At 38.3% G+C, this 23,210-nt stretch overlaps 2 protein-coding genes across 2 annotated transcripts; one reads left to right on the top strand and one right to left on the bottom strand.

The window, feature by feature from the left end:
* Positions 1 to 27: 27 nt before the first annotated feature.
* On the top strand, positions 28 to 22,805 carry LOC116301724 (RNA polymerase II-associated protein 1). The gene is made up of 28 exons (XM_031710827.2): positions 28 to 497; positions 701 to 798; positions 1,816 to 1,867; positions 1,944 to 1,987; positions 2,404 to 2,496; positions 2,779 to 3,109; positions 3,709 to 4,124; positions 4,387 to 4,590; positions 5,047 to 5,214; positions 5,744 to 5,896; positions 6,116 to 6,427; positions 6,664 to 6,821; positions 7,307 to 7,640; positions 8,141 to 8,212; positions 8,303 to 8,412; positions 10,337 to 10,550; positions 11,932 to 11,997; positions 12,264 to 12,338; positions 12,905 to 13,053; positions 14,015 to 14,233; positions 14,853 to 14,978; positions 15,850 to 16,013; positions 17,066 to 17,198; positions 17,624 to 17,789; positions 21,204 to 21,298; positions 21,556 to 21,634; positions 21,881 to 21,943; positions 22,154 to 22,805. The coding sequence occupies exons 1-28, from the start codon at positions 308 to 310 to the stop codon at positions 22,322 to 22,324; spliced, it is 4,455 nt and encodes a 1,484-aa protein (XP_031566687.2). The 5' UTR covers positions 28 to 307; the 3' UTR covers positions 22,325 to 22,805.
* LOC116301727 (RYamide receptor) lies at positions 17,840 to 19,061 on the bottom strand. The gene has a single exon (XM_031710832.2). The coding sequence runs from the start codon at positions 19,023 to 19,025 to the stop codon at positions 18,060 to 18,062; it is 966 nt and encodes a 321-aa protein (XP_031566692.2). The 5' UTR covers positions 19,026 to 19,061; the 3' UTR covers positions 17,840 to 18,059.
* Positions 22,806 to 23,210: the final 405 nt, after the last annotated feature.

Consider the following 23,210-nt stretch of genomic DNA (forward strand, 5'->3'; position numbering starts at 1 on the left):
AGAATAAGGAGAAGACTTTATCGGAAATAGTATTAACCCCATCTAGTATTTTAACCTATCATTGTTCTCCCATCACTGTGCGCGTCAACGAATTTCTTTGTTTCTGCCGTTTCAATTTAGCAGAGAATGCGCCATTCGCGTTGTTTCGCATGGCTGGCGCTCGTTTCGCGCGTTTTTGTCATGCTTTCTCTCACCGTTTTGCATTCTGGGCCAAGATCGCCTGGCTGCTAATTTCCAAGATGGCGGACGATAGTTCAATCTAGTAATATAAATATACTACAACGAAGAATACGAAATATTAATCATTATGGCTGGTAGACCTAAACGAGGGGAAACAGAAGAGGACCTCCTTAAGTTTCAAGAACAGTTTATTGTAAATGACGGTAAACCAGCAGCCACAGTTGTGCGAGCAAAGAAAGGCGAACAAGAACAAGCATGTGTGACTGGAGAGAAGAGACCTGAATCACATTCTCAACGAGATGTGGTAGACTTACAAAGTATAAAATATACGCTTTCTACTTATAGATGCGGTCGAGTTTAGAAGATTTTAAAGAATTTTATGTCAAGTTTAAATAAGAACATGTATAAGTTTAATGAACGTTTGCAAATGAATGCTAACCCTAGCTTATGTACTGTAAGCTTACATGACTAAATGGTAGCTGAATGCTGAATGTCCTTATATTATTTTGTGTTAATCAAGGACTACCACAAGTTTTACCTGATTTGCATGCTGGTGCTATGGCTCCTCCAAAAAAGAAATCCAAATTCAAAGAAAAAAGAATGTTTAGAAATATAAAGGTATGTACCTATCCATCTATCTATCTGCCCCACCTCACCTCCCATTCATCCATCCATTTATCTGTCTAATCCCATCCCATGCCACCCATTCATCCACCCATACAGTCTTTCAGTGTCGTAGTTGGTTCATTGTCTATTCAATCTTCAGCCATTGCTTACAGGGCTGTCAACTCTCCCGGATAAACCGGGAGTCTCCAGATTTTGGACCGTGTCTCCCAGTCTCCAGATTAGAGTATTAAATCTCCCGGGTAATCCCAGAAGCTGACCATTTCTTGTCTTGTGATATTCCAATAATTTCATGTTGTTTGTCGCTAACAAAATCAAAACGTTCCTCATAAACTGTTCTTGCAAGCAGGCCATTGTAATATAAGCGATAATATGAATGGTCAGAAATAAACCAATCACATCAAATGTTACAAAGTGAAAGATATCTTTTCGCGCACTTTTTGACGCGCTGTGACGTCATGTCCCTTCCCTATCAATTCTCCAGATTTGAATGTCTCGGGGGTTGACAGCCCTGGCTTACTATCAATCACCTGACCTTTTGGAGTGGACCGGGGGGCAAACAAGCAGTTGACTGGGAGGCAACTAGTGGATGCTAAGTCAAAACATATTAAAATAAGTCCTCAAACTATTGTATTTGACTATTTTCACGACATCAAACCAGAAAACAAGAGATCAAAACAACCTCCAGGACGTCTATTGATAGCAACCTATACCATCCCTCTGTATATCAAATATTCTTTGGTTGCAAACACATGACTCCAAATCCCTTGAGATATAAATGACAATGAAAAACAGCTGCCATGATGGTTGATCTAGCAAGAGTACCTAATGAGGAATGCTGTGTTATCATCCATCAACATGGTGGCTATGATGCACGTCAAAAATAGCTGCTCTTTGTGTGCTATCATTATGTGAAATTTCTCGTAATTAACTTGACTTATATTTATCATAACTGAAGTAAAATTAAACAAGTATTTACATTAATATCCTTTTTTTCACAAATTTGTAAAGACTGCAGCTACTGGAGATGACAATGAAGAGGATGCTGCAGAACTGCTTGAAAGTAAGAACTGCTGCAAGTGCTCAAAGGTTTTTCTAAGTTTATATTAATTTTAAACTTGAGTTTTATGTGATTTTAGGGCATGATAGGAGCCACATATCAACAGTACTTAGTGAAATTAGGGTAAGTACTAAACTATCTTACCTGGACCTTGGTGAAGGTTACTTTATAAGTGGTGTTGATAAGGTTCACTGTCTCTATTTAAAACCACCCATGTTCATTATAATACCATGAAGGCAGGGCTCAGCACTAACTTTTTTAGGCACTAGTCCTTGAGCTAGCCACTGTGGATTATTACTTTATATATTTTCACTAGTCCATAGCAAACATTCACTAGCCTGAGACTATTAGATATATGTTACTGTCGAGCGCTGGTAGGATGAAGAAAGTAAAACTATATAACCCTACCTGATCCCCCTCCCCTGCCTTACTGAGTACACACACTTAATCGTTTAATTAAATCTGAAATCTTAATTAACGATCATGTCAAAGAATAAGATATTATGAAGTAAAGTTATGCATTATATATTTTTTTATAGGAAAGAGACACTCAGAGGAGTCAAGTTTTTTTGCCTAGCAATATTTTACAAAAAGGATTCCCAGAGGTCTTGCACAGAGGAAACATCTCTGAGGTACTGTATCTAAATAAAAATTAATCAATTTTACTAACAAAATATTAATATAGGATTATACTATCTTTATCAATAATTTAATAATTTAGACTGGTGAATTATTGAAATAAATAAACATTGTTTTAACTCCTGGGGGAATGAAGAAAAGCTCGAGATTAGGTGCTTTAACTGGCTGTGATGGAAGTAACCAGTCCATGCATGGGAATTAGGTAATCTGGCAAACACCCACGGTACACCATCTAGCAGATGTTAAATTTTTAAAATCTAATTATGATTTTCTAGGAGGAGAACAAAAAGCAAGCAGCTGATGGAGGGAAAATAAGCCTATTTGCTCAGCATTTTAAAGCTTCAAATCCAAATTCATTTGGTATTTCAGCTGCAACATCCACGACTTTTGCTCCAAGGACAAAAGAAGTTGAACCTAAAGCACCAAAAGGGAATGTTGCTATTCTTTCTAGCCTTGTAAGTGGAGAAGGGTTAATCACTGGAGCAGAGAATCAAAACTCAGCAGCTAAAGAAGTGGAAAATATTCACAAGGAAAATCTCGATAGACTGGCTACCATGTCAAAAGAAGAAATTTTGGAGGAGCAAGCAAGGTTGAAATCTTCATTAGGTTTGTTACTTTGTTTTACTGTAAATCTAAGTTTCTGGGAATCAAGGGTGGTGTAGGGGTAGACACTGACCTCTTCCCTCTGGGGTCTCAGGTTCAATTCCTGGAGTATCATCATATAAGTCTTAGAGTAGAGTTTGTTCCAAGGTCTCTCCCTATCTACGATTTGAAATTTTTTTCAGGGTCCTCCAAGTTTTCCTCTCTCAGCAAAACCTAAGATGCTAAATTCCAATGTGTTAGTTAGTTAGCTATGCCCTGACTTAGATCAGCCCAGAGGTTGTTTCAGGATTCAATCTGTGAGTTAGCCATCCCTGACTTGATCAGCCCAGAGTTTGATTCAGGGTTTGGTCTGTGTGTCAGCTGACTGCACTGACATAGATCTGCGCAACATGCTAAAGTTTTCCAGAGTTTCTGGCATTTTGTCGAGCATGCGCAGTAAGAATGACAGGGCTCTGAGGTTGAGAGTGTGACACAAGCTATAGAGTAACACTGTTGGGTTGCCTGTGGTATGTGTCTTCACCACAGGGATACCACAATGAGTATTATCACATTTATGTCTCTTTTGAACTTTTATAAAGTTGTATGACTTTCATTTGTACCAGATTCTGGGCTGTTATCGTTTCTTCAGTCAAGATTGCAAAAGAAGACTTTTAACAAAAATCATCAAGAAGAAAAGATGGAAACAGAAAGTGAAGGAATTATTCCAGAACAAATGAAAAACTCTAATGGAATGTCAAATACTGATGACAGAATACAGAACTTAAAAAGTGAAGAATCAATGGATTTAGAGAAGGATGGATATCAAACCAATGAAGCTGGAGAAGAAAAGGCTAAACGGGTTCATTTTGATGACAAAGTTAATGTGATATCCCAGAATGACTCAGAGGAAAAAATTGTTAAAGTAGAAGAGTTGGCTGAAATGGCTTCCTCTCAAAAATGGGTTCATATGGACCATATTGAACCAGAAAAACTTGAATGGATGAAAGATTGTCCTGCTCCAAGTGCAGTTAGAAAAGAGGTACACTCTCATTCATTCATTTGTTCATTCGTTCATTCAATCATTTATTCATTCATTTGTTTATTGGTTTACTTGTTTGGTTGTTATTCCTGGTTTGTTTTTTCCTTGGTTCATTTGTTCATTTGTTTGTTGTTTGTTCATTTGTTTGTTCCTCCATTCATTTGATCCTTTTATCATTCATTGGTTTGTTGGTTGGTTTGTTGGTTCATTCATTTGTTCAATTACCTGTTCATAAATTCATCCCTTTACACCAATTTTTTAGGGTGGAAATCAAGCTCGTTTTGCCTTCAACGGTAACCTGGTAACCAAAGATACTGAAGTACCTGTCAATCTCGGACTTCATCACCATGGTGATAATCCTGAGGCAGCTGGGTACACACTAGAAGAGTTGTTTATGCTTGCAAGAAGCAACTTTTTACAGCAGAGAGTTGTTGCACTGCAAACATTAGCTAGGATAGTATCACAGGTAAAATGCTTAATTGAACAATTGGATTGCCATCCACATAGAGTCATTAGTCCTACTTAGAATTTACTAATTGAGAAAAGAAAAATCAGGAGAAGGGCTAAAAATCGGATGTCATGACTGGTCAAGAAGACTGACATTTGACAGGACAAGTACCAAGAGGCATTTGACTGGACAAGGACAAAGTTTGCCCTCAAAGCAAGGGTGTTCTTTGGATTTTCCAGCTCCATCCCCCCTTCCCCCACACATCCCCCCACATGCCCCCCCCCCTCCCCACACACACACGCCCCCCCCTCCAACACACACACACACACTCCCCATTTGTCCTTAAGACCAACTTCTAAATATGCCAATTTGATCATGGACTGAGGGCTACAGTTTTGTTAGCCATTGTCTATAAACTGCTACCCTCACCCAACAAGGACATAATTTTTAAAAGCTTTAAACTGGTATTTCCAGGACACACAAGGCAGGTTTTGTGATGTGATACAAGGTTGTGTGCTACAGACTCTACTTGATACTGGTATTATTTTTCTGCTGCGCTGGGCACTGGATGATACTGCTGATGCAGTGATGGCAGTTGCTGTTCAGTGTCTTGCAGCAGTTGTAGTTGTTCCCAATGATCAGGTTAGTATTTTTTCCAATAGTTCAGCAATTTAAAATAAAAAAATTAAAGATGAGAGCTAAGCCTTGTGACAGGATAAACTGTCCCCCATATTTTGAAACTTAATTTTGCACATCTTTTATTTTAATATGTTAACTAACTTATGGTTTTCATTTGAAGACAAAGCATTTTCTAATAATGTCTCTAGAGATTATTTAGTACTATTAGATTATTCTTACTGGTTTACTGTGAGATAAGGGATGCTGGAAATGACTGTCTTCAAATCCCAGACATTTATAAGACCCTCTTAGATAAACCTCACACCTGCAAGCAAGGGCATCAAAAGAGAGTTAACTAACAGTATTTTATGTTTGAAATTTGTGCACAAGCCATCATTTTTACTGACGAAGGCCTTTGGTAAATGTTCAAAAAGTCAATAACAATGACAATAATTAAATCAGAGACAAACAAATACTATTGATACTTTATTTATATTATCATGACGATATTTTGCATGTCAGAGTAATTACATTTTGAGTGATTTTTTAACAGCTATATGCTTCTCAAGTCTTTGAATGGCATCATGGACAAGAGCTTCCTTCACTCAGACCAGAAAATGATGAAGAGAATAAAGATAAGATTGATGACGATGAGGAGTCCAAGCATAAAACTGATGCAGAAATGGTAAAAACAGATGTCATCAAGGCAAGTTTATGGACTGATTCCATAATTCAGTGTTTATGTTCTTCTGCAAGTTTATTATTCTATTATAAATATGTATATTTATACGCTAACTATCAATATTGCACTTGGAAAGTTCTTGTATGACTGGAATAGGGTTCTCCAGCCAGGAGAGGGTCAATTTGTTGTAAGTTCAACTGCTAACAGTTATAACTAACTGTAATTTATTTGTGTTTTCAACAGGGTCTTCTTCAAATGCGTATATTGCCTCGTCTTCGTTATATCCTTGAAGTATGCCGACCTTCGCCAACAACTGTTCGTAGTATACTATCAATCCTCACAAGAATAACCAGCCATTCAACTGAAGCTGGCCATGAGGTTACTAAATGTCCAAGGTTGATGGAAAGCTTGTTTTCTAATTTTCTTCCCATCTCTTGGAAGAAGGTTGAACAAACTATGGAAGATATAAGTGATGTATATGGTGTGCCGTTACAAGAAGCCATGATGCTGCTAAGAGCAATATGTAGCTGTGGTAGAAATATAACAGCTATCATGGTGGGTATAGAGTGGGTTGCAGTCATTTAAAGTAAAGAGAAGGGAAAGAGGAGGAGAGGAGAGGTGGGGAGGGAAGCAGAAATGAAGAAATGGGGATTAGGTTTTTTGTTATGCTTAGAAATGTCAAAAAAAGCAAATCAAAAAAAAATTAAATGGTTAAAATAGTAGTAATATATAATAAAGAACTGTGCAATATATTTTTTTATCTATACTTTTGTACCAAACTATATTTTCAGATTTCCAAACATGGCATGATGGAAAGTATTTTATGCTACACTGCACTCCACCCTAAAGATATTCAGCTTTTTCTGGATGATGCCATGAACTTGTACATAGAAAGCATTAGGACTTGGACGGTGTGCATCAGTTATGGACTGGCATGTGATCAATTTAGGTAAAAGCAGTATTTGCATCAGAGTCAGGCTCTTTTAACAAGCTGTATTAATTTTCCATCACAGACCACTTGTCATTTCCTTGAGAATAAGATTATTTGTTTTAGTTGTATCTTTATTTTGCATTTTCTCATGTGCAACTGTCAAAAAAAAGAAATGTTACTCTATGCTAGAGATGAGAAATCATTACGCCCTAGCTAAAAGGTTTTATAGGATGCATGCAATTGTACCATTTATAAGTGAGCAAAAAATGGGATTGTGGTGGAGGACATGACATTTTCCCATGACATTGTCCAAAAACACAAAGTTTCTGATGGAACGTGCCTCAAAAATGGACATTTATGGAAATATCTTGATTAATGTCCATCAAAATGTCCATCTGTGTCTATCAAACACTTTTATAACAACCCCCTCAAACAGCCTGCTGGCTGATACATATTCTCACTGTGGTATTCTCTACAACTTAAAATATTTACCTCTATTTCAGAGAAAATTTCCCAACATTCATTCAAAATCTACAGAAAATCCAAGACATTTCATTCAAAAAAGAATTAAAACCAGAAACTTCCCCGGAATGTAAAAGACTTTGTGCATCAGTAAAGCTGCTGGAAGAAGTTATTCACGTTGCTGGGACAACTGCTGAGTTGCATGCAAAAATGACAGCTTCTGCCGCCAGTGATGGTGACAACATGGATGCTGACTCTTTACCCCCTCCACCTATTAACTGGTCTCATGTTATGGGATTTCTTCCTCTGGTGACTTGTGCTTTGAGCAGATGGACGGCAGAGATTATTGCTGTCAAAGATACTGCCAGTATTAAGGTGATTTTTGTCAGGGGTTACCTGGTATTTGTATTGTAAATGAACAATTCACACATTAAAACTCATTGACTGATGAGTTTGGGCTAGGTACCAACGTGGGATCCGGTTTCATGAGAAAACCCCCAGCAAGGAGGTAACCATGGCAACCGGGCCACAGCCCAACAAAGATACTCCCAGTATTAAGGTGATTTTTGTCAGGGGTTACCTGGTATTTGTATTGCAAATGAACAATTCACACAATAAAAATGGGGTTGCAAATGGTTGGTTTGTAAATGTTTTTTTTAATGTGTGGAAAATTAACCACTAACACCCAACCAACCATTTACCAAGCATCAGCTTACATTGGCGATTGTTCAGACTGCCCATTTCTGAACCAGTACATTTTACCTTACTTCTGTTGTCTCTTGCATTGCAATCAAAACGTTTGCATTATTTTTTCTTCCTTAAACCAAATTTCTCTCACTTTTTGTTTATTGACTTCTGGATCATTTTATTTGCAGGATTCCTATGTTTCTCTTCTGTCTTCAGCATGTAATCTTCTTGCTTCTTTCTATTCCAAGCTATCTTCTCAGGTAGGCAATACTGTTCACATTAAGATCACTTTTTCATTCAGTGCCCACCTGAAATGTTTGAAGAATTTAATTGGCCATTTCAATCAACAGCCATCATTTGTTCCAGTTGAGTCATTACAAGATATTGAAGACTTAGTTACAACTATTTTGTTACCTCTTTGCACTTCTTCTTTTATGGCTTCAATGATTCAAAACCTTGGGTAAGCTATGCAGATAACGTTGACGTTCGCGATAATGATGATGACAATGGTGGTGATGATAACAATGATGGTGATACCAATGGTGATGCTGATAACAATGCTGATGATGATAACAATGCTGATGATGATAACAATGCTGATGATGATAGCAATGGTGATGATGATAACAATGCTGATGATGATAACAATGCTGATGATGATAACAATAATAGTGATGATGATGATGATGATGATAACAATGGTGATGCTGATAACAATGCTGATGATGATAGCAATGCTGATGATGATAACAATAATAGTGATGATGATGATGATGATAACAATGGTGATGCTGATAACAATGCTGATGATGATGACAATAATAGTGATGATGATGATGATGATAACAATGGTGATGCTGATAACAATGCTGATGATGATGACAATAATAGTGATGATGATGATGATGATAACAATGGTGATGCTGATAACAATGCTGATGATGATGACAATAATAGTGATGATGATGATGATGATAACAATGCTGATGATGATAGCAATGCTGATGATGATGACAATAATAGTGATGATGATGATGATGATAACAATGGTGATGCTGATAACAATGCTGATGATGATGACAATAATAGTGATGATGATGATGATGACAATAATAGTGATGATGATGATGATGATAACAATGCTGATGATGATAACAATGCTGATGATGATAACAATAATAGTGATGATGATGATGATGATAACAATGGTGATGCTGATAACAATGCTGATGATGATGACAATAATAGTGATGATGATGATGATGATAACAATGGTGATGCTGATAACAATGCTGATGATGATGACAATAATAGTGATGATGATGATGATGATAACAATGGTGATGATGATAGCAATGCTGATGATGATGACAATAATAGTGATGATGATGATGATGATAACAATGGTGATGCTGATAACAATGCTGATGATGATGACAATAATAGTGATGCTGATGATGATGACAATAATAGTGATGATGATGATGATGATAACAATGCTGATGATGATAGCAATGCTGATGATGATAACAATAATAGTGATGATGATGATGATGATGATGATGATAACAATGCTGATGATGATGACAATGCTGATGATGATAAAAATGATGATGATGATAACAATGATGATGGTGATAACAATGCTGATGATGATGACAATGCTGATGATGATGACAATGCTGATGATGATGACAATAATAGTGATGATGATGACAATGCTGATGATGATAACAATGCTGATGATGATAACAATGCTGATGATGATAACAATGCTGATGATGATGACAATGCTGATGATGATGACAATGCTGATGATGATGACAATGCTGATGGTGATAACAATGCTGATGATGATGACAATGCTGATGATGATGACAATGCTGATGATGATGACAATGCTGATGATGATGACAATGCTGATGATGATAACAATGCTGATGATGATAACAATGCTGATGATGATAACAATGCTGATGATGATAACAATGCTGATGATGATAACAATGCTGATGATGATAACAATGCTGATGATGATGACAATGCTGATGATGATAACAATGCTGATGATGATAACAATGCTGATGATGATAGCAATGCTTATGATGATAACAATGCTGATGATGATAGCAATGCTGATGATGATAACAATAATAGTGATGATGATGATATAGTGATGATAATGGTCATGATGAAACTGATGATGTGTTTATATCTTTTCTGGTCAGTTCTAATGTTGCATACTATGATAAGGTTAACTATGATGTTGTGAAGGATAACATCAAAATGGATAGAACCTCTGACTAACTCATTATATTTCTCCAAGTCTCTCTCTTCCTATTTTTTCCTTTTGTCTAACCAAGGATATATCCACTTCCTCCCAGATCGAATACTGCTAGCACCTCAGTGTTTCTACCCAGAGGAATTCCTAGTCTTCCAGAGTACGGGTCCCTGGCATGTTACTATGAATCACCAAATAGTATGAACTCGGGCACGCATTCTGAACCTATCATCAATGGACAAGCTGTTGCTTTTATGACATCGTTCACACGTCTGCTGTGTAGTGTCATGGCGGTACATAAAGGCATAGCTCAGAAGGTGAGAGATGGCTAGCAGATATAGGAAAAACCTTCAATTTTTATCGATACCCTGAAACAACCTCTGTTTCGATATATAAGTCAGGGCATGACTAACTCACAGAGAGAACCCTGAAACAACCTCTGGTCTGAAGTCAGGGTACGGCTGACTCACAGATTTAACCCTGAAACAATCTCTGGGCTGATCTAAGTCAGGGCACGGCTAACTCACAGATTGAATCCTGGAAAACCTCTGGGCTGATCTAAGTCAGGGCACGGCTAACTCACAGATCGAACCCTGAAACAACCTCTGGGCTGATCTAAGTAAGGGCATGGCTAACTCACGGATCGAACCCTGAAACAATCTCTGGGCTAATCTGAGTCAGGGCATGGCTAACTCAGAGATGGAACCCTGAAACAATCTCTGGGCTAATCTGAGTCAGGGCATGGCTAACTCACAGATGGAACCCTGAAACAATCTCTGGGCTAATCTGAGTCAGGGCATGGCTAACTCAGAGATGGAACCCTGAAACAATCTCTGGGCTAATCTGAGTCAGGGCATGGCTAACTCAGAGATGGAACCCTGAAACAATCTCTGGGCTAATCTGAGTCAGGGCATGGCTAACTCACAGATTGAACCCTGAAACAATCTCTGGGCTAATCTGAGTCAGGGCGTGGCTAACTCACAGATGGAACCCTGAAACAATCTCTGGGCTAATCTGAGTCAGGGCATGGCTAACTCACAGATCGAACCCTGAAACAATCTCTGGGCTAATCTGAGTCAGGGCATGGCTAACTCACAGATCGAACCCTGAAACAATCTCTGGGCTAATCTGAGTCAGGGCATGGCTAACTCACAGATCGAACCCTGAAACAATCTCTGGGCTAATCTGAGTCAGGGCATGGCTAACTCAGAGATGGAACCCTGAAACAATCTCTGGGCTAATCTGAGTCAGGGCGTGGCTAACTCACAGATGGAACCCTGAAACAATCTCTGGGCTAATCTGAGTCAGGGCATGGCTAACTCAGAGATGGAACCCTGAAACAATCTCTGGGCTAATCTGAGTCAGGGCATGGCTAACTCACAGATGGAACCCTGAAACAATCTCTGGGCTAATCTGAGTCAGGGCATGGCTAACTCAGAGATGGAACCCTGAAACAATCTCTGGGCTAATCTGAGTCAGGGCATGGCTAACTCACAGATGGAACCCTGAAACAATCTCTGGGCTAATCTGAGTCAGGGCATGGCTAACTCAGAGATGGAACCCTGAAACAATCTCTGGGCTAATCTGAGTCAGGGCATGGCTAACTCACAGATGGAACCCTGAAACAATCTCATGGTCTAATCTGAGAAATTATATTAAAAAATACTTATTTATTATTTATTAATTTTGTATTTTTAGTTTTTGCCTTTTGTCACACGAGAAGACTTGCTGGATTATGTTAGAAAGGCGTCATTGAAGCCAGAGGTAAAATCGAAGATATCTTAACTGTTTTTCCTAAATTTTCATTTCAAAAGTTTGTGCAACCGTCAAACAAAGAAATGATACTCTAGCGAATGACACGTGGTCTGAAATGGGAAAATACTACGCCCAAGATTAAAGGGTGTATTTTGCTCTTAGTAATATTGTTTTTATTGTTTATGCATATGACCAAGACAAGGTACATTTTTTATAATTGAAATATTGCATCCAGAAGTTTTCCAAGTTAAACTTTAGTTTTATTTTTACGACAGGTTCTCTCTCAGTCATTTTTTGGTCGCTTTGTACATCACCTACAATACTTCGTTATCAAGACGTTTTATTTAGTGGTATGTATTTTTTGTAAGTTTTAACCGCGCAGTTCTCGTATAACAGGAGACGAACACGGCGGGTTTCAACCGCGGCAAGGCATACTCCAGACCAATCACTTTGCTCGAGAATTTACTCTTCATCCAATCAAATACCTGGAACACGGCATTAAACTGCTCTAAAGATCATAATAAATCACAAAGATTTTACTTGATACACCAGTAATTGTCGTTGAAGTCGTCCTCAATCGCACGTGCGGAAGTAGGTTTTAGCGGACGTCAATCAAGGCGTTTCCATGACATCACATAGGCACGTGCCCTGGAAAATATTCCTCTTTCCAGCGATGTCATGGAAACCCTTTGAATGGCAATTGTAGCAAAAGATTCTGCGCTTGTCTCGCTATTACAGCCGTGTTGTTACTTTGCACCATTTTGCCATCAGTGTTCTTTCCCTTGAAACTGAATAGGTATAACGCATTTTAATAATTCCAACTCGTAATTAGATTCAGGTCATAAACATGATAGGAAGTAGAGATAAAGACGAAATATACAATCGCTAAATATAATTTGTATTCCTTTTATTCTAGGTACGTTCGGTGGATGTTAAAGACCTGGCAACGCCCTTTTCCACATGCCATACTGCGGCACTAGTTGTGTTCTCTCGACTTCGATCAGGGGATGAATACTACGCTCATGATCTTATGTCTACTGTTCTTTTTAATCCTGATTTCCTTCCGTAAGTATTGCCTGTTTTCGTATGTGAATCAAGGTTTTCTTTTTTTTGTTCGCAGTTGTTCAAAATAGAAATTAGAATGCTTCGTTCACATTAAAGTGCGTATCACCCTTCTGACAATATTCTCAGTATTGATTCTACATGGGGTAAGATGTTGAATAACCCGAAAAAATTACATAGTTTGAGTGCGGCTTCTTGAAGTTATGAAGGTTTTTCCATGTCATATGCTAATGCTGTGACGTATGAGGAGTCATTTATGGTTATTTGTTGTTCCTCGTAATTCGAAACACCGGCTTCTATGGGAAAACTAACTTGCAATCATTTCTATAAGAGCAATGGGGGAAAACAATGACGTATTTCAAATTTAATTTATCTGTACCAGTAGTGTTTTGTATATTAAATGATTACTCCTCATACGTCACAGCATTAGCATATGGCATGGAAAAACCTCTAAGACTTCAAGAAGTTGCACTTAAACTATATATTTTTTAGTGTTATTCAACATCTTACCCCATGTAGAATTAATACTGTGAATATTGTCAGAAGGGTGATAGGCACTTTAACGACGTAAGGGTCAATCGTAATCGAAGTCATGACAAAATGAGTTTGCGATCTTGCAAAACCTTCAGTCCCTAGCTTTACGATAAAGGATGGTTTGGGACTTATGACAGTGCCTCTTTAGCCACTCCTAAGTTGAGGAAAATACTGGGTCGAGTTGGTATTGCAGTGCATTGTGGGGCTGATTTAGGAGGTAAAAATGTCCAAGATGGCGTCTATTTCGCCCTCTAAAACTGCCCCAAAATGCACTCCTCAAACTCGGAATGGCCAACACTACGAATATTCACATTGAGTTTTAAATCCAGCTAACCACGAAGATTACAATGACGATTACCCACGCTTGTGGGAACAATGCTTTACAAATTATAAATATCAAACTTAACAAACGACCTCTTTTTATGTACAGAGAAGCCACAGAAATAGAAGCGACTAGTGTAGCAAAAGAGTTATCCGAGATGAACATCAAATCCCAAGGAAGACCCACGCCTCCCCAGTTATTGACTAGCGAGCCAAGGTGTTTCACACAGAACGAGCTGTTATGCGAGGCTCATGGGAACCTTTTGGCTATAAAGTCTACGTATATGGGGTCGTTCGGGAAAATGAGACATGCTTTAGCAGCATCTAGGTTAGTAGACTAGACCATCGGTTGTACGAAGGGTGGATAGCGCTATCCGAAGGATAAATCCTTATCCAGTGGAAAAAATGTATTGGATAACAGCATCGACTTATCAACTGGATAAGGATTTATGCATCGCATAGAGCTATCCAACCTTTCTCATACTCATTAATGATTCATGAGGAAACCAGATGGGTTTCAATGGAAAATCAATGGGCTATTTTTGGTTCACATGATGTTACTTGAAAACTGGTAAAGTCATGTAAATGGACTGAATTCAGTCTGTAGTAACTGGAACAAAATTAATTCAGCCCTAGGACTGAATTAATTTTGTTCCAGTTACTCCAAGTTGAATACTAATGAGCACGAGAAGTCATTTCAAAGCCTCCAATATCGGACTAGCGGGATTTCAGGTCCGCGAAATTAGGCTGCGCCTCGCACTGGAACTAATTGCTTGGACTTGGAATCCCGTCCAGTCCTCATTGTCGGCTTTGAAATATTAATTCGTACAACTGGACCTAGATGTTTTCTCAGTGGATCCAAAAGCCATCAAGTCAAGAATTGTGAATGATTTTTGTAAAAAAATAGCTTTTTACGTAATTTTGGGATTGCTTTTTCTTTCTGTCAGAAGTCTAGCCCTTCACCAGCCACATGACATTCCATCGCTTCTGTTGCCGCCGTCACGTGAGTCTTTGTTGCCCGCTGATTGGATGTTCGAACCTATAGTGGATCTTCACAACCAAACTCTCAGCGCGTAAGTAATCACGTGACCAGAAATGTCTTTGTACGACTGTAGACAGGAAATGAAAATTAACGAAAATGCAGCTGGTTTTTTTTCCAACAAAAATAAATAAATGAGAGGGTATTGCGTAGAATTGGCGGGAATTTCGTCAAGTAAGATTATATGTACCACAATTAAATTATTTGCCCAGCTTTTTTCTTTCAAAAAAATTTAAAAAATTTAAACTTTGTCTTCGGCATCCGCATTCCTCATGATCCCTATCATGATTCCCATCTCATTTCTAATAACCTATATCTCTCACGGTTATTCCCAGACCAGCCTATTGTGTCTTATAGAAAGGAAAAATCGGTAAAAGACTTACGCGCTAAACTTTCCTAAACCGTTTATCAAAATACACATGAAATACTACTCTTCTTTTACTCCGACGAAGGACTAGCGTCCGAAACGTCAGTAAGTTTTTTCATCTTTTCACGGTGTATAATTTACCTTTTCATCATTATTGTTTCATTAGAAACACCGACGCAGCTCACACTAGTTTTTAGCTAGTTATATTTTTTTATGAAATACTACTACAAGTTGTTCCTAACAACATCTTTCATTCAAAAAACAACACTTGATAAACAGCAATGAAACACAATAATACATGGTCTATTGGATTCAAAGTTATGATTTTTTAAACTGATAACCTTACTCCGGAGAGTTGTAGTTTGTGTGGCGTCCTTTATACTTTATTATATCTCACGCTGCTGACCAGAAGGAACGGAGGATCAGGAAACGATATTTTTCGAGCGTGCGCAGTCACCCTAGAATATAGGGTGAATTCTAGGATCTCTTTATCTGTAGGATTATTATTCGTAACATTATTTACAATCGTCTCTTACAGAGAGATGAAAGGTCGAGGGGTTGACGAGGTCTCCATGGGAATGATAAAAACAGTCACGTGCACACTGCAGATGATCCAGATGCTGGAAGAATGGCGCCCAGTCTCTTTGACGAGCGTTACCATGGTAGCAAGGGTTGCCAGGCTCATGTGTGTTTTCTTAACAGGTGCTTAAATTTTTTAGACTTTTACAATTTTTTCTAGAGGATATTGAAAGTATTATTTATACAGATATAATTATAGAAAAAAAAATTAAAATAAGTCCTTTTAATTGCTGAAATTCTAGTTCTACCGCTTCTCTTCTGCCGATGCTTTTCAGAATTCAGATTCAGAATTCGATTCAGAATTCATGTTCAACGAATGCATACTCGTACTAGCACAGGATAAAGCACTAAAGCGCATGCTCGCTCGTTTTCAGAGCTACAATCCTGGACAAAAGTCATTGGGACACTTGAAAAGTCTGCGCTAAATTTTTAAATATTGTCTTAATATCCCTAATTTCTCAATGTTTATACGCCATTCCCCCCCCCCCCCCCCCCCCCATCCCTCAACTCAATGTTGGTCAAACCACACATCATCCCAAACGCCCCGCTTGCCCCAACATTGATTTGGGGGAGGGGGGGAGGAGAAAAGAACAATCTGTCCCAATACTTTTGTCCAGGATTGTAGCATTTGACCACGACGAATCAAATGCAGTCCTCGCGCATGAGTGTACCCAATGTTTTGTTTTTCACTACTGCCCCTATTTAGGAATCGCTTGGGAAAGGGTAGTTTCCTCCGAAAAAAATTTAAGGATTTTAAAAAAGCTTTTAGATGAACACTATAATTGAATTTATTATATATGATCTAATTTATATTTTTATTATTTTAGAGACTATTTTTTATTTTTAGTTTTTTTAACATTTAGTTTCTTTATGTTATTTTTAGCAGGACCCCCATTGATAACAGCATTATTGTTGAAGGGTCTTTATCCTGCATAAATATTCGTCTTATTATTATTATTATTATTATTATTATTATTATTATTATTATTATTATTATTATTATTATGAAGTCGTCATTAGTTTCGCACCCAGATCCTCACGGGCCACTAGTGAAGAGGGCCCGTGAGGATCTGGGTCCGAAACTAATGACGGCTGCGAAGGAGACAAGGGAAAGGGGAAAGATTGTGTGCGGCTTCAGTTTCTAATGTCAGTTGTTCGATGTTTTTCATCTTCAGGAAGTGACTTATTCCTTGATCGTTTGGTCCGTAATTACGTTAAAAGTCTACTCCATATCTATACACGCCCAGAGTCGTTTTCACAATTGGACTTCAATGGAAAAGTTGCTGGGCTCAGCTCTTTTTATGATCTGTGAGTTCAATATTTTGTCAGGCTTATCCCTTATCCAAGATTTTGAATAATGTACGTGTGATTATTGTGGACGGTATCGTTAGAGCAGCAAAGCTCTAGGGTATTTTATTTATTTTTAGCAAGGGAACGTGTTCTCCTGTTTATAGGAAATTCATTATTACTTGCATGCATCAATTTTGTTGTGTTTTTGTTGTCGTTGGTAGTGTTGTTGTTTCGTTTCTTTTCATTTATTTATTTGCTGCGGAAATGAAAAAAAAAAAGGTTGGAGTAGTGAAAGAAGAATGAGAAAGGAGTTGTGCAAAAGTGAGAGAGATTTTCTTTTTTAATCTTTTTGACAGTTCGCCATTACTCAACCTGTCACATCAGTGAAAATCGAACTCCCTTTTAAACCCAACTGAAATAACTTTATTTCTTTTTACTTTCAGTTACATATCCTTATTATCCCAATATTCAGCTGTTTCATTCGGTGACCCTCTCTTTGCTAGTTTTTTGGTTCTACCTCTGGCCCAGAGACACCACATCAGGTTCCGTCATGCGCTGTGGGATGAACACGTGAGCACTTTGCGAGCTGTGTCATTTTCTGTCAATCAGGTAATTAGACTTTCCCCCCCCCCCCCCCCCCCCCCCCCCCAAAAGAGAGAGAGGCCGTATCTTGTGGATTATGCGCACCTCAATATTTTGAAATATTAAAGGATAAATAAATGAGAAAATAGAAATTTTGGGAGATTTGTACAAATATTATTATGCACGAATATGCGCATAGTGTGTGGCGCCAGGCAGATTTAGACATTTTTTTCCTGTTTATCTACGAATGAACAATCCTGAAACGACACATCTGTAACTCGATGGACAATGACTTTCTTAAAGCTTTATCAACCGCTTTATTCCTTGGCGAAAGTTTGCGCTGAAGGAAAAACAGATGATAGGATTCAACGCGCTGTTTGTAATGGCCAAATATACGGACATGAATCCTAGTACTGGATTTTTACAGACGTGAAAGAGGTGATTGAACGCGCACAATAGCCGTTTCAACCAATAACAAAGATAACAAAGATAAAACGCTAGGATAATCGCTAGACTTGTTCTTTGCACTCTCCGTGTAATGATCATCCTCTGTCTACGATTTGCGCTCAGTTTCTTCTGTTTTATTTTCGAGACTTTAACAAATATTGCCAGATAGCAAACAACAACGGTTACTAGAGTTATGGAGACCAGAGCGAAGTAGAAGAAAAGCCATGTTTTTGTATCCCACATCGAAGTCCTTGCATTACACAATGTTTTAGTGCCTTCATGGATCAGTTGTGAATAATAGAGTAGTGGTGAATTATAAGATACTGCAATCAACCAAGTTGCTATAATAATAGACTTCATCTTGCGACTAGACACAGATCTCTTGATAGGATAAAACACAGCCATGAATCGTTCCACAGCGATCACATCAAGAGTTAAAAGAGATACCACGATTGAAACTGCTTCGTTGAAGTTTACCAGCTTGCACATTAGAACCCCAAACCTTCCCGGCATCATCCAGCGCTGGTGTTGAATTAGCCGGGTTATTCTCTCGGGTATAGCGAATATTACCATTAGAAGGTCGGAACAAGATAGGTTGACGATGAGCGCATCGTTAAGCATCCCGTGTGCGGATGGATATGTCCTTCTTTTATAATACACGGCTATGATCAATGAATTTCCTACCAGACTCACCAACAGAACGGTCACGTAAGCCATCACCTTAATAATCATGATAACTTTGTCTTCTTCTTCTTCTTCCTTGCCTTCCAAACATGTTTCCAGTGTTAGATTGCGTTCTGTTGTGTTGTTCATCATTTACTAAGTAAGCCGTGCCAGTTATCATGAATCACATATCTTTCTCGCTTATCTAGCGATTCGTGAATACTAGCTGTTCAAATAGCGTGTGACGTCATCGTCTTATAAATCAGCGATTGTGGCCATTGAAGATGACAGCTTATTGGATAGTTCTGCTATGACGTCACGTACTTTAATTCAATTTAACTCGCAAGGGGCAGAAAATATAATTCAACGAGACATTGTTTTTTAGTTCCAATTACACATTTTAACCATCGCTACTCGTTAATTTTTTTCATTTGTTATTTTTGTCGTTGTCTTCGACGTCGACGTCGTCGTGGTTGTTATTGTTGTTGGGGTTGTTACTCTTGGCTGTCATTGCTGTTTGTCAAGACCTGAAGAAATATTAGAATCTTTTTTCCGCGTTATTGAGTAAATTTGCACCGGAAATTTTAAACTTAAAAAGAAGACTTAAAAATTGAAAAGAAAAAAAAAAAAAAGAAGTAAAATTAGTTAGAAATACGAAGACCGTATGGAAACGAAAACGAAACGACAAAACCTTTCAAACAAGCAGGATCATCATTATTTGAACACCTTTTTGTTCTCATAGTCATTTGGTCGTTGATTGGTTGAATTGAATTATTTAATGTCGCGAAAGTTGGTTTAGATTCAAGAACCAGACACCTGAATATCGAGACCCTTGGTAAACTCACTTGGAAACTTAAAATTTCCTCTAATAAAACCCTTTCAATCGAGAAACGTTAAGAGAAGGGTTATACATGTACGCTGATGATACTACGATATTCACCATTGGCGAAACAACCGATATTGCAGTCAACAGAATAAATGCTGTACTCCATCGAATGTACGCTTGGTGCAACACAAACCGGATGACTGCTCACCCTGGCAAGTGCGAGTACATGATTCTGCGACGTTCTCCATTCATTGGTCCCTTATCAGACGTCACATTTGGTAAAGCATCGCTGAAGAAAGTCCAACACACCAGATGTCTAGGCCTAGAACTAGATGACAAGCTGTCTTGGTCTTACCATGTAACAGAACTCACTAAATCTTTTGTGCAAAAACTAAATCTACTCAAATCGCTCTACTTCCTTCCCAAACTTGTAAAACAAGACTTCTACTACAAGATCATTCTTCCAGCCGTCACCTATGGTATATTACTTTGGGGTAACTGTACTCAAACACTCATGGATAACCTGGACAAGCTACACTACAGAGCTGCACGTGTCATCAACCAGCTGCCCTGGAACACCCCAAGAACAGAGATAAGGCGCCAACTGCTTTGGAGACCCCTCAAGTTCTTTTACACTATCAAGCTGGGTGTTTTCATGCACAAGTGCTACTACAACCTAGATTCCAACCAGGAACTGCAGGACCACATCAAAAAGAGAGATGTTGGCTACTCCCTACGTAGTTCCAACCAAATAACATTGCCTCTTTTCCATACAGTCAATCATGGAAAAAAGGCAATAAGGTACCAGGGTGCAAAACTGTGGAACGCACTCAACAACAATACCAGAGAATCGAGTTGCCCCGTTATTTTCAAACAAAAAACTTAAAAAGGACATATCTCAACTAAAGATGTAATAACTCTTTCCAGTCAAAATATTAAATTATGTAATAATTAGCTTAGTAGTAGATAAGATCGAGAGAATGAGAGAGAGAGAGAAAGAGAGAGAGAGAAAGAGAATGTGTGTGGGTGAGAGTGAGAGGACTAGTATAGCTTAGGACCTAGGATTAGAACACGATTATAACTTATCGTGTATAAATAAATATTATTATTATTATTATTATTATTATTATTATTATTATTATTATTATTATTATTATTATCAATGACTGCAGTGAATTTGAGATGAGCAAAGCTTGGTAAACAGGCGGTCCCGAATTATTAGCGCGCGTTGCATTGTTGTTCAAATGAAAATTATTATTTCTGTTACCATTCGACTAAAATATATACCATCTTCTGATTGGTTGATGTACCTGTAAATAAATGGGCGGAAATAACGGCAAGAGAGTGCGTAGTCCTAGTCCAGAAAACTCGTGTTGCATAAAAATAACTTGTGGAGCATGCGCACGTTGACTTCAACATTAATGAATAAATGACTCCTTGCCTCTGGCAAATTGTCCAATAGTTGCTCATATTTAGTGTTTCTTTTTGTATTTTACTGATTTTAGGTGCCAGTCCCCCTGGACTACTTCTTGTACCCGGTTGAGCAAGATGATATTCTTTTATACTTGTACTTGCGCGCTTTATCAAACCAGGATGTACGGTAAGTTGGTAGACTTTTAGGTTACGTAATGCCCTAAATTAGACTGTGGATGGGGCGGGATGGGCTCCTTCATTCCAATTTCCCCTTAACCCCCCCCCCCCCCCCTCCCCAAACCAGTTTTGTACTGCCATGCACGGAGCCCGGCGAAACTTTGTCGAATAGTCTAACAAGAAAGTTTGGCAATAATAATACACGTTTTAAAACTATTGAAATGAAAATGCAATAAGTCAATGATTGCAAATCGTTTCGTCTTTCAGCCCACGTTGGTGTCCATTCTTTTATCTTGTTGCTGTTCATCATGTGAACGCCTTTATCTACCAGAGAATTGACCCAAAGGTAATAATTCACCACATGTCTCTTTTCCCATCCTTTACATTTTTTCTTTCCTTCCATCCGTACTGCATTTCTCCTCTCCTCTCCTCCCCTCCCCTCCCCTCCCCTCCCCTCCCCTCCTCTCCCCGACCCGACCCGCCTCGCTACGCCTCGCCTCTCCTCTCGAGCTCTGCTTTACTTCGTCCCTTTTCCCTGGTTTCGTCCTTGCTTTCTTTTCTTCGTGCTTTGATTCTATTCATCTTTTTCAAGGACACTATGCTACTAAAGAGAAAGTTGGCCCTACTGAAACACGTAATGGCTGTTAAAGTGGATGTGAGTATCATTTTATATTTACCTCAATCCCTTTATTATTCCTTTACACCAACATTCATCTGGATGACTTCCCACACCTCCCAACCCACTTCAACCCCCCCTTTCCCCACTCCCCCTTCCTCCCTCCCCCACGATCCAAAAATAAAGTCCATATAAAGTCAAATATCAAAGCACCCTTTCTTTAATACTGGATTTCCTTCATCTGAACAGGACACAAGAAACGACCTTCTATATTATTATAAACCATTGCCTGACTCTACTGCTGGCAAAGCCTTTGAATTGTTCAAGAACCTTCCAGCTGACCGCGAGATGTTGCTTAGAAATCGAGAAGATCTTCAAGAATGTAGAAAGCTTTACGAAAACATGGCGTCTACTAAATGAATGAAATAAAACAGAATACATGGCCCAAGAAAATATATTAATGCAGCGGTATACGATATTATCAGTTATGTGAATAATAATTGCGAAACTTTTATTTCTTTCTATTTGTTTTTCTTTCTTTTCGTCCTTTTTTACAAAATAAGATTGGCTTGACTCCAGTCTGATCTGAAATTCGCCACAACATGCTGAATTATTACAATGATGCCTGCCGAACTTTAGAGCTTTATTAGTTAAGAAAGAACAATGCCTTTATTCATAGGAAGAACAGAACTGACCTTCATCCTTCCTGCACATCTGTTAGAACGGCACAGGTGGTTGAACTTTAGGGGATTCATTGGACAAACTCCTGTCGAATTAGTGAAGTCCTTTGTCTATTCAGGTTTGCAAGACTGAGTAATGAATAATTAGCGAGCAGAGTCTCCTTTTATCTCCTCCACCGGTGAAGGAGGTAAAAGGAGACTTTGCTCCCAAAGTTTGCTCATCTGGACTCTAATTTTTCTTTTTCTTGACAAAAGACTTGTCCTTAGGTCATTTTGTATCTGTCCACCAGCATGGCCGCCATGTCTTTGTCTTTTGATAACTTGGGAATGGTTAAAAATCACCTTACCAACTCGATTCTTACGCAATAGTTTTTTGAATGCGATAAATATTACGCATTTCATGTAAAACTTTCCAGAAAAAAACGATGATTCTAGAAAGAGAACGATTTCTGGGAGAAATAGAAGGTCCTAGAAATTTCTAGAAAACCCCTTATGTATAGTAAAAAAACTTCTTCCAAAAAAGGAAACATACGTTTAAACACAAGATAAAGACAAAATGAAGAAATATGTCCAATTATTTTTACTCACATGCTTTTACCATGCGAGAAAAAGTAGGAAATATATAA

The sequence above is a fragment of the Actinia tenebrosa genome, unplaced genomic scaffold (genome assembly GCF_029948245.1).
Source record: "Actinia tenebrosa isolate PJP-AT-01 unplaced genomic scaffold, QUT_ActTen_1.0 PGA_scaffold8__29_contigs__length_14323225, whole genome shotgun sequence".
Taxonomy (NCBI): domain Eukaryota; kingdom Metazoa; phylum Cnidaria; class Anthozoa; order Actiniaria; family Actiniidae; genus Actinia; species Actinia tenebrosa.

Coding starts and splice junctions, on each gene's coding strand:
- LOC116301724 (XM_031710827.2), top strand. CDS start 308: ATGGCTGGTAGACCTAAACGAGGGGAAACAGAAGAGGACCTCCTTAAG. Junction 2,497..2,778: donor ACAGAGGAAACATCTCTGAG/GTACTGTATCTA, acceptor ATGATTTTCTAG/GAGGAGAACAAAAAGCAAGC. Junction 21,299..21,555: donor TTATCAAACCAGGATGTACG/GTAAGTTGGTAG, acceptor TTCGTCTTTCAG/CCCACGTTGGTGTCCATTCT.
- LOC116301727 (XM_031710832.2), bottom strand. CDS start 19,025: ATGATGAACAACACAACAGAACGCAATCTAACACTGGAAACATGTTTG.